The sequence below is a fragment of the Zeus faber genome, assembly GCF_960531495.2.
Source record: "Zeus faber genome assembly, chromosome: 1".
Classification (NCBI taxonomy): domain Eukaryota; kingdom Metazoa; phylum Chordata; class Actinopteri; order Zeiformes; family Zeidae; genus Zeus; species Zeus faber.
Genome location: NC_137193.1, coordinates 3,934,425 through 3,946,924, shown reverse-complemented (window position 1 = coordinate 3,946,924; position 12,500 = coordinate 3,934,425). Strand labels below are relative to the sequence as shown.

The window sequence follows — 12,500 nt, the reverse complement described above, 5'->3', positions numbered from 1 at the left end:
TTTGAGACGGAGCCGCCGGCTCCGCGACGACACCTGTGATTATTCTTGAATTATTATTGTCATAGTCATTTTTCACCAGCCGCTCCGCTTGTTGTCTTACCTGCTGCAAAGCCGGCCCAATGAGACACGATAGAAATGTTTCCGTCGCGGCGATGTGGGCAATGACAACTTGGGGTGGAGTGGAACGCGGCAGGTGATGGAGCACAGGCGGGTGGGGCTGGGAGGGAAGGGCCTCCAAAGCAAGGGAACGAGGCTTTTGGGCTTCTCTCCTCGCGCTCTGCTCGTGACGCATCGCAGCCTCCAACTGTCAAGCAGCACAGCACCCAGAGTGACGTCCGGGTGCTTTGAGACGGGAGGGTGACATGAGGGACGTTCACGCTCCTCTGGATTCCAACGACTGTCCTCAAAGATATTTCAGTATAAATATCATTGGAATGTGTATTTACCTGCTCAAATACACATTCCCGTGTGCCACCTTTTCTCCCTCGCCCTCCCCCCTCCCTCTCTCAGGTGGACGCCGGCCCGGTCACCTCCTGGTTGCTCAGCAACCTGACCTCCCTGACGGAGTACACGGTGGCCGTCTTTGCCGTGTACGATGAGGGCCAGGCCGACCCCCTGACGGACAGCTTCACCACGAGTAGGACGGAGGGAGGGAAGGGTGGAGGGAGGCTTGAGAGATATAGATGATGGAGAGAGTGACGAATAATATTTGAGTTAATGTGTGTGTGTGTGTGTGTGTGTGCGCGCTCAGAGACTGTCCCGAAGCCCTTGGGCCTGAGGAGCAGCGACGTCTCCACCGACAGCTTCCGGTTGTCATGGCAACGCGCCGCCCCCGACGTGGTGCTGTACCGAGTGAGCTGGACCCCAACGCAGGGGGGAGAGACCCAGGAGGTCTGTCTGTCCGTCTGTCCGTCCGTCTGTCTGTCTGTCTGTCTGTCTGTCTGTCTGTCTGTCCGTCTATCTCAAACCTTCTATCTCTATCCCTCCATCCGTCTCAAGCACTCTATCCCTATCGCTCTCTCACCCTCCATCTCTTTCTCCATACATTTATCCCTCTATCGCTAACGCTCTGTTTCTGACGGCGGCAGCTCCGCCCTCCACGCGCCACCCGGTTGGTGTTTCCAGGGCCCTCCGCCACAGAGACACAGGCAGAGATGTCGCAAAACACCCCGGTTTATTGTAGAGCGTGGGCTGGGTGGAGCAGGCAGGGAGCAGATGGACACGTCATGACAGAGGCTCTGCCTGTGTGTGTGTGTGTGTGGGGGGGGGGTGGGTGCTTTACCTCTGAAGGGCAACAGGTGTACAGCCACCCCTGATTAACCACCTAGAGCCAAGACAGGTGTGGCTGCTTGAACCACACCAACCCCACACCACACTAACCCTCCATCTCCAACCCTTCCTTTCCCTCACCCTTCTCTCTCTCCCGCTCCCTCCCCCCCTCTCTCCAGTCTCTAGTGAATGGGAACCTCAGCACTCATCTCCTCTCCGGTCTCAGAGCCTCCACTCAGTACGACGTCTCTCTTGTCGCTCTGTTCCGGGACGAGGCCGAGAGCGACGCCGTCGCCCTCCAACAGTCCACCGGTGAGGCTGCGGTTACCACGGAGATGCTATATTTCCAAATACAGTATTATGTGTATGTTTTCTATATTTATTACATCCTCATCATTGGTGGTAAAGTACTCAGATCTTCAGTAAAAGTACAAATACCCTGACACTAAATGTATTCAACTACAACTAAAAGTACCACATTGACATTTCCACTGAAGTAAACTATTATGGTAGTCGTCATATCCTTCTTCATAAAGTACTACTGAAGCTTTTTTTTTTTTTGCAGTTACTGATTACTATTTAAAATAAAATAGTACAGGTGGTTGTGATAGTACTTTACAAATACTGTATATACAAATAGGAATATAAACCTTAAATTAAATAATTATATATATATATATATATATATATATATATATATAAAGTAAATGAAGAGTAAAAGGTACTAGACATTGTAGTCTGTACTTTGACATGTCGTGGCCTAAATGTCAACAGTCCCGAAATGGAATCTACTTGAGTAAGTACTAATACTTGACAAAAGTACATTTGTTGGGTAACCGGGGTGAGCAGGCGTCTTCATGTTGAGCTGCATTTGTCCTGCATGGCCACGTCCCACATCTCCATCGCCTCTAGTTTTCAAAACTCGGAGCCTCCGCCCAAAACCCACGAGGAGCACGATGGAAACCGCGAGATGGGAGCTGCAACCAAGACTGGGGAGCTCCACACGGTGAAACCGGTAGAAGGCCACCCTGCCACGAAGTGACGTAGACCACGAGCTCGGGGGCGGAGCAGAAAAGTTTGTTTTTTTAAAGTCAGATAGACATCACATCGACAGGTTAAGAGTGCCTCTCAGCTTGTTCCACACGAACAGAGTCTTCATCCCACGTTTGGTTTGCTCCACCCGCTCACCCTGACAGTCGCAGCTATTAAGTATTTCTACTTAGTTACTTTCCACCCCTGGTCCTCTTGTATTGTTGTGGTTCACCTTCCTTTTATCGCTTCATGGTCTCTGTTTTATTGTTATGGCTTTATACATTTAGGAAAACAAGCTGTTGTCACTGATATATAGAATCAAATCAATCAACCAATCAATCAACCAATCAATCAATCAATCAATCAATCAATCAATCAATAGGTAGTTCAGTTACTCAATAACTGAACTGAATCAGTTCAATCACACAATGAAATGATTTGTTGATTGATTGGGTTTGTTTATTCTTTGGTTCATCACTCGTTCATTCCATGGGTTTAATGTCAATCAATCAATCAACCAATCGACTAATCAATAAATTCATCAATCAACAAATCAATAAACAAATCAACCAACTAATTAATCAATCAACCAATCAATCAGTCAATCAGTAAATCAACAAATCAATCAAACAACCAATCAATCAATCAATCAACCAACCAATCAACACTGACATGATGTCACTGATGCCGTCTCCTTTGTCTTCAGTTGCCAGAACAACTACTGTTGCCACGACAAGCACCACCACAGAAGGTAAACAAACACCTTAAGGATTCAATTAACTTCCACTAAATTGTCCCGTCTTGACTGTGTTGTCTGGTAGCTGTGAGGACTTTGCCTCTCTGAGAAGTCTGTCTATGTGAGGACATTGTCTTTCTGAGGACTTTGTCTCTCTGAGGACTTTGTCTATTTGAGGACTTTGTCTCTCTGAGGACCATGTCTATGGGAGGACGTTGTCTCTTTGAGGACTTTGTCTCTCTGAGAAGTTTGTCTATGTGAGGACATTGTCTCTCTGAGGACGTTGTCTCTCTGAGGACTTTGTCTCTCTGAGGACTTTGTCTATGTGAGGACCTTATCTGTCTGAGGACTTTGTCTCTCTGAGGACTTTGTCTATGTGAGGACATTGTCTCTCTGAGGACTTTCTATGGGAGGACGTTGTGTCTCTGAGGACTTTGTCGCTGTGAGGAAGTTGTCTCTCTGAGGACTTTGCCTCTCTGAGAAGTTTGTCTATGTGAGGAAATTGTCTTTCTGAGGACTTTGTCTCTCTGAGGACTTTGTCTATTTGAGGACTTTGTCTATGTGAGGACTTTGTCTATGTGAGGACGTTGTCTCTCTTAGGACGTTGTCTCTCTGAGGACTTTGTCTCTTGGAGGACGTTGTCTCTCTGAGGACTTTGCCTCTCTGAGAAGTTTGTCTATGTGAGGACATTGTCGCTCTGAGGACGTTGTCTCTCTGAGGACTTTGTCTCTCTGAGGACTTTGTCTATGTGCGGACATTGTCTCTCTGAGGACATTGTCTCTCTCACCCTAACGTTCTCTCTCTCCCTCTCTCCTCCTCCTCTCCTTCCATCCCTCCATCTCCCAGCTCCTCGGTATGGGGTGAGGAACCTCAAGGTGGAGGAGGAGACCACCTTCAGCCTCCAGGTGTCCTGGCAAATGGCTGATGCCCGGAACGTCCGTCACTACAGGCTGAGCTACGTCTCCACCAAGGGCGACAGAGCCGAGGAGATGGTGAGTAACTAAGTACAAGTACTTCCTTACTGCAATTAGGTACATTTCTCAAGTATCTGTACTTAAGTCTTGGGCTAGATCTACCAAATGGACAAAAGTTACTGTTGTACTGAGGTATTACATTTACATTTACATTTACATTTTAGTCATTGATCAGACGCTTTTATCCAAAGTGACTTACAATTGTTCAAACACCGACGGACGCAGCCATCAGGAGCAATTAGGGGTTAATTGTCTTGCTCAAGGACACTACAGCATGCTAGCAGGAGGAGCCTGGGATCCAACCAGCAACCCTTTTAGATCACTAGACCACCAGCTCTACCTCCTGAGCTACCATCCCCTATTATAGCCGCTGTTCTATCAGGGCACTGGATATGACAAGTACTTTTACTTTTAACGTTTTAAGTCAATTAAAGAGCAAGTACTGATGAACGTTCACTAAGTAGAAATGTCAATGTGGTACTTTTACAAGTATCAATTTTGTGTCTGGGTCTTGATACTCTGAATTGGGTAAAAGGTCTTGAGTACTTCTTCCACCACTATGTACTACATGCTATATATACAGTGGTACCTTGAGTTACGGCGGCACTAACGTTCCAGTTTTCTGAGTTGGGAGCCGTCGTTCCGTCCGTTGTTTGCATTGATTTGCAAACCTGTGAGTCAGGAGGAGCGAGCTTCAGGCGGCGCCGCCGGGGGGCGTGGCCAGCGTCTCACTCCTTGGCTTCACGTGGTGACCTGAGCCTGGGAGCGGCGCTTGTGCGTATTGTGCTTTCTGTGCAGGTATTTCGCCAATTTTTCTTTTTCGAACCTTGGGTCCGAAAAAAGTAAGCACTGAGAAGGAGAAGCAGGTGATGTCATTGACTTAAAGCATGACATCATAGAAACACGTGAGGGAGGTGTGCGTGTGATGGAGTTGGCGAGACAGTACGAGCGTAGTACTTCTACCATATGTACCGTACTGACGCAGAAGGAGGCGATAAAGGGTACTACGCCAGCCAAGGGCATTGAAGTAACGTCTACGCTGTGGACCGGCGTTCATGAAAAGATGGAGAATCTGCTGTGGGTGTGGTTGACGGAGAAGCAGCTCGCAGGAGACAGCGTGACGGAGGACATTTTTCTTATTTAAAAACACGTGTTTTTTGGGGGTGGAAGGGATGAATGGCATCTCAGTGAATGTCAGTGGGGAACATTCATTTGCTAAAATAGCAGATTGAAGTACGAGCTCCGTCACGCAACCAATTCAACTCCTTCGTCAAAGTACCGCTGTATACAACAGCGTCCTGCAGCATCTTGCCCTTGCAATGCATTGTGGGACACGCCCGCCAGCGTCGAGTGCAGTGTTAGCATGTTAGCATGCTACCATGCGTCACCACATTATCATTAGTATGATGTCATCCTGGTACTTTCGGCATGGTACTGGATTCGTACTAGGGTTTCAGACAAACCAAAAACATCCATGTGCTGTCTTGGCCTCTCCGTCTGCCTGTCTGTCTTTCTGTCCATCTGCCTGTCTGTCTGTCTCTCTGTCTGTCTCCCTGCCTTTCTTCCTGTCTGTCTTTTTCTATCTCTGTCTATCTGTCTGCCTGTCTCTGTCTCCCTCTCTCTGCCTGTCTGCCTGTTTCCCTGTCTTCCTCTGTCACCCGGCCTGTCTTTCTGTCTGTCTGTTTGTGTTTCTCTGTCCTCCTCTCTATCTCTCTCTCCTCCTGTCTGCCTGTCTGTCTGTTTGTCTGTGTGTCTGTCTGTCTCTCTCTCTCTTTCTCTCTCCCTCTCTCTGTCTCTTTGTCTCTCTGCCTGTCTCTCACTCCATCTGCCTCTCCCTCTGTCTGTCTGCCTGTCTCTCCATCTGTCTGTCTTTCTACCTGTCTGTCTGCCAGCCTGTCGTCAGCTCTCGCAGCTTGTGTGATGAGTTTTCCTGTTGGAGCATCAGCAGCTGTTGTTTTGTTGATGATCAGCAGCTTCGTTTTGATGCTTATCTGTTTGGGAGGAAGTGGAACCAACTGCAGTGATCCCAGAGCTCGTTTGTTCAAAGTAGGAATGTGTTGTTGTTGTTTTTGTTTTGTTTTGTTGTTGCCAAGCTACGATTTGACACGATTCCCATGTTGATATGTTAAAAAAACAAACCGACCGGAGGAGTTCCTTTCCTCCAGACCCTCCACTGCTGTGATGGGACGAGCCGTTCGGAGGACGGTTCTAAAAAGTGGAAAACAATTATTTGAGAGAACATTATGAAAAAACGAATAAATTGGCCAAGTACGTTTACATACGAAAGGATTTGACTCGGCAGATTGCTTGAACCCAGATCATTGAAGGTTGAAATAATATCCATGAGTTTTTATAAATATAGAAAATAAAAGACATCATCAAGGTCTGTACGCTCAGGTTCGTTGACTGAATACAGTCATTTAAAGACATATAAAGACAGTGAATTTCATTTCAACACCATGCTTTGGGCCACCTAGGCCCCTCCTCCTTCTCGTTTACCCCATTGGCCCCTAATTCAGTACAATATGTTTCTATAAACTCACAATGGTTAGTGGTAAAGTGGCACAGTGCATTGCACTGCTGCCTCACAGCAAGAACGTCCTGGGTTGACTTCCGCCTGGGGCGTTGCTGGCACCGCGCTCCGGTGTGTTACAGTATCTGCCGATCAGTTTTCATGTTCTCCCCGTGCTCACATGGGGTTTCCTCCATATATCATTGTAAGAACCCGCACTAAAAACATGCTCAACAACATCGTCTGACTCCTGATGGACTTGGTGCCCGGGCGCTGTAAGCTGCCCACCGCTGCTGGCCAGGCCCCCGGAGAAACGACAGGCCTCCATGGGAAAGAGCATTTGCACGTACGTGTGTCGGCCGCTGTAGCTGCACACAACGCATGGGTTGTTGTTGTGTGTGTGAAAGAATAAAGACAAGGTAAGCCTCTCCGCGTGTCACGTCTCTCTAAAGAAATAAACTCCCGTCCTGGTGGGAAATCGTTGGTCAGTTTGAGAAACGCGACTCGTCTAATGACCCATGAACCACAGCCGGTCATTTAACCAGTGATTTGGACCATCCACAGCCTACCATATGATTCTCGGCCATTATGACCATGACAGTGACAATGTCATATGGTGAATACCAAGCGAGAAAGAACACTGTTCATCAGGCAGGGTGTGATGGCCAAAGAGTTTGATGGTTGAAGACCACGGACGACACTGAACCAGGGTCACATCCCAAAACTGACCACACCGATGGAAAAGGAGACCTGTGGTCCCACTGGGAAATGAGACAGCTCTTCGGGGTTAGCGCCATTAAATGCAATGACCGGGCTGCATGAAGAACTGGACAAATTCTTCACAACAAACTGACACCCCCAGCATGTCTGGCAGATTGCAACACGTTCTAAGTGAATCGTCGTAAATCCCAGAACCCAGCTCCCTGGTCGTAAAAGTTACTGGGAAAAACCGGCTGTTACAACTGGAACTGCCCTGGACCAACTGGTGTAATAGGTTTGTGAACGCCTGTAATGTTGACCTGTGAGAGCCGGATTGCTGCACCATTGGACCATCAGGTCTCCAGGTCATCAGGTCTCCAGGTCATCAGGTCTCCAGGTCTCCAGGTCTCCGGGTCATCAGGTCTCCGGGTCGTCAGGTCATCCGGTCTTCATATCTCCAGGTTATCAGGTCTTCAGGTCTCCAGGTCTCCAGGTCTTCAGGTCTCCAGGTCTCCAGGTCTCCAGGTCTGGTCCATGTGGTCTCAGAGTCTCTGGAGATCCCACTTGACATTCTTCGCCTTCCCTCACAAACTGAGGCAAATTAAATTGTCTTTGGGAACCTCATCCATAGTTTATGAGTTTGTGTTTACATTTCAGAAAAAACAAAATGGCGGTGGAGGAGAGGGCGACAGCGTCTGGCTCCATCAGCATCAGACTGTGATGAAATGGATTCGCTGAGGCTCTGGGTGTTTGCCCGACTGTCTTGTGTTTTCATCTTTTGGAGATGAGGCCAGACGGCACATGTTTGGAATATAAGATCTGAGGGAAGGAACCGTAGAGAGAGAGAGAGACAGAGACAGAGAGAGAGAGACAGAGAGAGAGAAAGAGAGGCAGGGAGAGACAGAGAGAGAGAGACAGGGAGAGACAGAGAGAGAGAGACAGGGAGAGACTGGTTAAATTGCAGAAATTTGAATGCAGACAGAAAGATTTAAAGGAAAACAATAAAAAGGGAATGAGAAACAGACAGGCAGAAAGAGAGACAGACAAAGCAATTAAAATGCAGATGGACAGGTAGACATTGGACAGTGAGACATGGACAGATACAGATCAGGGACAGTTACACTCATAGGTAACAGGCAGTTAGACAGGTAGGTAATGATAGTGAGACAGGTAATGGGAAGTAAGTCAAGTAGTGGGCTGTAAGGTACAGTAGGTAGTGGAAAGTTAGACATGAAGTGGGCAGTGAGACAGGTAGTGGGCCATCAGACAGGCTGTGGTCAGTTATATAACAGACAGTGAGACAGGTAGTGGACAGTGAGGCATGTAGTGGACAGGGAGACAGGTAGATGACCAGCTTTGACTGGTCACGATGTCATGTCCGAGGGAACATTTCGTTATGGGCTGTCAACGAGTCCCCGTTTCCGAGGCGACGAGCCTCTGTGGAACCAGGGACTCGATTGACAGCTCATACAATTTCCAGACAGCCGTCGCCATGGTTCCTGATCTCACTTTCTTTTGAGGTCACTGTCGAGCTTAAAAGGTTTTTTCAACCGCTTAAGTATTTCCACGGAGTCCATGAGATCCGGCTGCGAGATGCCGTACCGCAGCTGAGCGTCACGGAAGATCCGGTTGCCCTGGCGTTGCTCATGCCTGACTTTAGGTTGCCAGCAGGAAGTGATTTTGCCCGGAGGTGGACTAAAAGGACACTTTTTGAAGAATATATGATCACTTGGACAAATAAAAAACAGAGCTTGGAAACAACAAGCCAATTTCTAAAGGCAGAAACAACCTTGTGTCTTTGGCCGCAGATCCGTTGAATGAGTGGTTTGTTTTGGTCAGGTTATGTTGGGCTAGGGCGTCCTCCGGGGGGTTGTGACTTCAAGTCCTCTGTCTCTGTGTTTCCAGAGGACCGTCCCCACGGGCCAGAGCAGTTTGCTGCTGCAGCCGCTCCTGTCCGACACCGAGTACCGAGTCACCGTGACGCCCGTTTACCACGACCGGGACGGACCCAGCGCCACCCGCACCGGACGCACACGTAAGGAGCCTTGACACTGATTCTGAGATGAGATAAGATACGAGTTAGGAGAGAGTCCACGGCAAAGTCCATGGCTGTGTTCACACCAAAGTACATGAGTAAAGGTACAGTATACTGCGGACTATAGTACAGTGGTTCCCAAACGTTTCACAGACGGGTAAGAACCCTTCACACATTCCACCTCCAGCTGCGTGCCCCCTCTCCAGGCCCGGCTCTGGCCACTTTGTCTTTCTCTGGCCATTTGGGTTAAAAGAGTTGTAAAATAGGGAGACGTTAAATAATATAAAGTTACCTACATCTAGAATCTAGAATAGTAGTAACAATAGTAGTGAAATGATAGAAGTACAGTAAATTATATAGTATAGTTAGTATGTTAGTGCAATATGATAACTACTCACATGTTGTTGGCGAATAATGTCAATGCAACAACTTAATACCAGTCAACATCAACAAACCAGATAGGATCAGGTGATCATGTGTTCAGGTGTTCAGGTGATCAGGTGATCAGGTGTTCAGGTGATCATGTGTTCAGGTGTTCAGGTGATCAGGTGTTCAGGTGATCATGTGTTCAGGTGTTCAGGTGATCAGGTGATCAGGTGTTCAGGTGTTCAGGTGATCATGTGTTCAGGTGTTCAGGTGATCAGGTGATCAGGTGTTCAGGTGTTCAGGTGATCAGGTGTTCAGGTGATCAGGTGATCAGGTGTTCAGGTGATCAGGTGTTCAGGTGTTCAGGTGATCAGGTGATCAGGTGTTCAGGTGTTCAGGTGATCAGGTGTTCAGGTGTTCAGGTGATCAGGTGATCAGGTGTTCAGTTGTGAAGCAAGGCGCGAGGGGCCGCACCAAAGGACTTTCCACGACTCTGATTTTCTAGTCCCAGATAAGTTTTCAAGAGGAGGTCGCTCATCTGACGCCTGAAATCTGCTCTTGATGTTCATCTGCTTACGAGTCGTAGGTAAATACTTCCTGTTCCTCCGTCTTGTGTATCATTTGTGTCTAGTTTTGGTGAAATCGACGTCTCAGAGGTTTTCAGCTTTTAGGCTTATAAGCGACGAGCCGAACGTGTCGGGTCTTTCCAAACTGCAGCGAAGCAGCGGCCCCTGGTGTTTTACAGACCTCCTTCGTTCTCCTCTGTCTTGTTTCTGCCCTTTCTCTTCTCCTTCTCCCTCTCTTTCTCTTTCTCTGTCTTTCTCTTTCTTTCTCCTTCTCCCTCTCTTTCTCTTTCTCTGTCTTTCTCTTTCTTTCTCCTTCTCCCTCTCTTTCTCTTTCTCTGTCTTTCTCTTTCTTTCTCTTTCTCTTTCTCTTTCTCCTCTCTCTCCTTCTCGTTCTCTTTCTCTTTCTCTTTCTCCTTCTTTCTCCTTCTCTTTCTCTTTCTCTTTCTTTCTTTCTCCTTCTCTTTCTCTTTCTCTCTCTCCCGTCGTTATCAGACAATAATTCAGGAGGCGCTTTGGCTTTTCCGTCAGTCATCTCCTTCTTTCGTTCTATTTCTACCTTCTTCACCTCCTTCCTCTCTTCGACCTTCCCCCGCTGGACCCACACATTATTAATCAATGTTAAATATCGACGCCTTGAAAGACACAGAGACAAGATATACGTAGGCATGTTCTTTAAGACTTTATTTCAAAAGTAAAGATGCTGCAGTGCTGCAGTGAATATTCTCGACCAACTTTTCAGCAAAAACTTCAGACATCAGAATTACAACAGAATTTAAAACTTTTACGACAGCATTTTTTACACTTTAGCAGCTTTGATGAGGTTATTTTTTAGAATTGGTTAAACTGAGATGTGACACCAAGGCCCTCCATCTCTCCGAACAAGTTCACATCAGAGCGTTGGTTTTTCCCCAAAAGCCCATTTCACACCAATTACAGTTGTCATCAGTAAATCTCTTTTCTTGGTTTCTCGGTTAAAGTTGAAGACGAGACCAGCGTTCGTCGCAGTTGTTGACCGCCTGGATTTTCCCGTACACAGCGATTCAAAGGCGGGAAACAAAAAAGCTCCGTCTTCATCACGTTCCAAAACAAACACTTGAATTACGGCCGCGAGGAAGCGGCACATCTGAGCCATACATCTTGCACACCAACGTGATAGCCAGCGCGGACGGTGTTTCCCCGGGTGGAGACGAGGAAGCGTCAACCGCTGATGGATGATCCCCGTGAGAGGAGTCAGAGATGAGGTGATCGCCCAGAGAGGACGGTGGGATGATTGGGTTTCCAAAGAGGAGGTGGGAGATTGATAACAGGGGTGGTGTAATCTGGAGGTAAAGATTAGAAGAACGACAGAGGACGAGCATGGGAAGATGGATGCCATCTCCCGGGCGGGAGGTGGAGTGGGGTCTGGAGGATTGGAAGACGTAAGGATGCAGTAAACCATCAACCTCCCATGGTGCTCGGGGGGGAAGCACCCATCACGCTGGAGAGAGAGTTTGATAGAAAGAGGAGGTGGCGGCTGTGGAGGAGAGGAAGGTATGAATCTGAGGTATGGGTGGATGAGGTGATCACTGAGATGGAGATTGAGAGAATACTGACTGATTACATTGTGAAGTATCATCAAATATAATATGTGACTTATTATCACTAGAGTGGTGATGTCACTCCAGCAATCGTAAATAGTTCAATATACCTTGAAGTTAAACCATAGACTGTTGAACAGAATGGACGTAGCACCTGTGATACGCTTGCCGCCAACTCGGAAGGAAGGAGTCAGAATGTTCTAAATTTGGGCGGAGTCTTGCTGTGCTCGGGGGGGGGGGGGCAGTGGGTGGGCTGCCGTATGTAGGAGCATTGGGTGGGCTGCTGTATGTAGGAGCATTGGGTGGGCTGCCGTATGTAGGAGCATTGGGTGGGCTGACGTATGTAGGAGCATTGGGTGGGCTGACGTATGTAGGAGCATTGGGTGGGCTGCCGTATGTAGGAGCATTGGGTGGGCTGACGTATGTAGGAGCATTGGGTGGGCTGCCGTATGTAGGAGCATTGGGTGGGCTGCTGTATGTAGGAGCATTGGGTGGGCTGCCGTATGTAGGAGCATTGGGTGGGCTGCCGTATGTAGGAGCATTGGGTGGGCTGACGTATGTAGGAGCATTGGGTGGGCTGCCGTATGTAGGAGCATTGGGTGGGCTGCCGTATGTAGGAGCATTGGGTGGGCTGCCGTATGTAGGAGCATTGGGTGGGCTGCTGTATGTAGGAGCATTGGGTGGGCTGACGTATGTAGGAGCATTGGGTGGGCTGCCGTATGGCGGCGCCCGGG

At 48.2% G+C, this 12,500-nt stretch overlaps 1 protein-coding gene across 2 annotated transcripts in view; it reads left to right on the top strand.

Moving 5' to 3' along the window:
- Nucleotides 1-12,500, top strand: part of col14a1b (collagen, type XIV, alpha 1b) — an 85,336-nt gene that overhangs the window by 37,261 nt on the left and 35,575 nt on the right. For both annotated transcript variants that reach the window (XM_080007189.1, XM_080007188.1), the window contains exons 15-20: nt 511-637; nt 752-891; nt 1,449-1,581; nt 3,008-3,052; nt 3,884-4,029; nt 9,128-9,257. In XM_080007189.1, the coding sequence (XP_079863315.1) occupies nt 511-637; nt 752-891; nt 1,449-1,581; nt 3,008-3,052; nt 3,884-4,029; nt 9,128-9,257 (721 nt within the window). The remainder of the gene's footprint in view (nt 1-510; nt 638-751; nt 892-1,448; nt 1,582-3,007; nt 3,053-3,883; nt 4,030-9,127; nt 9,258-12,500) is intronic.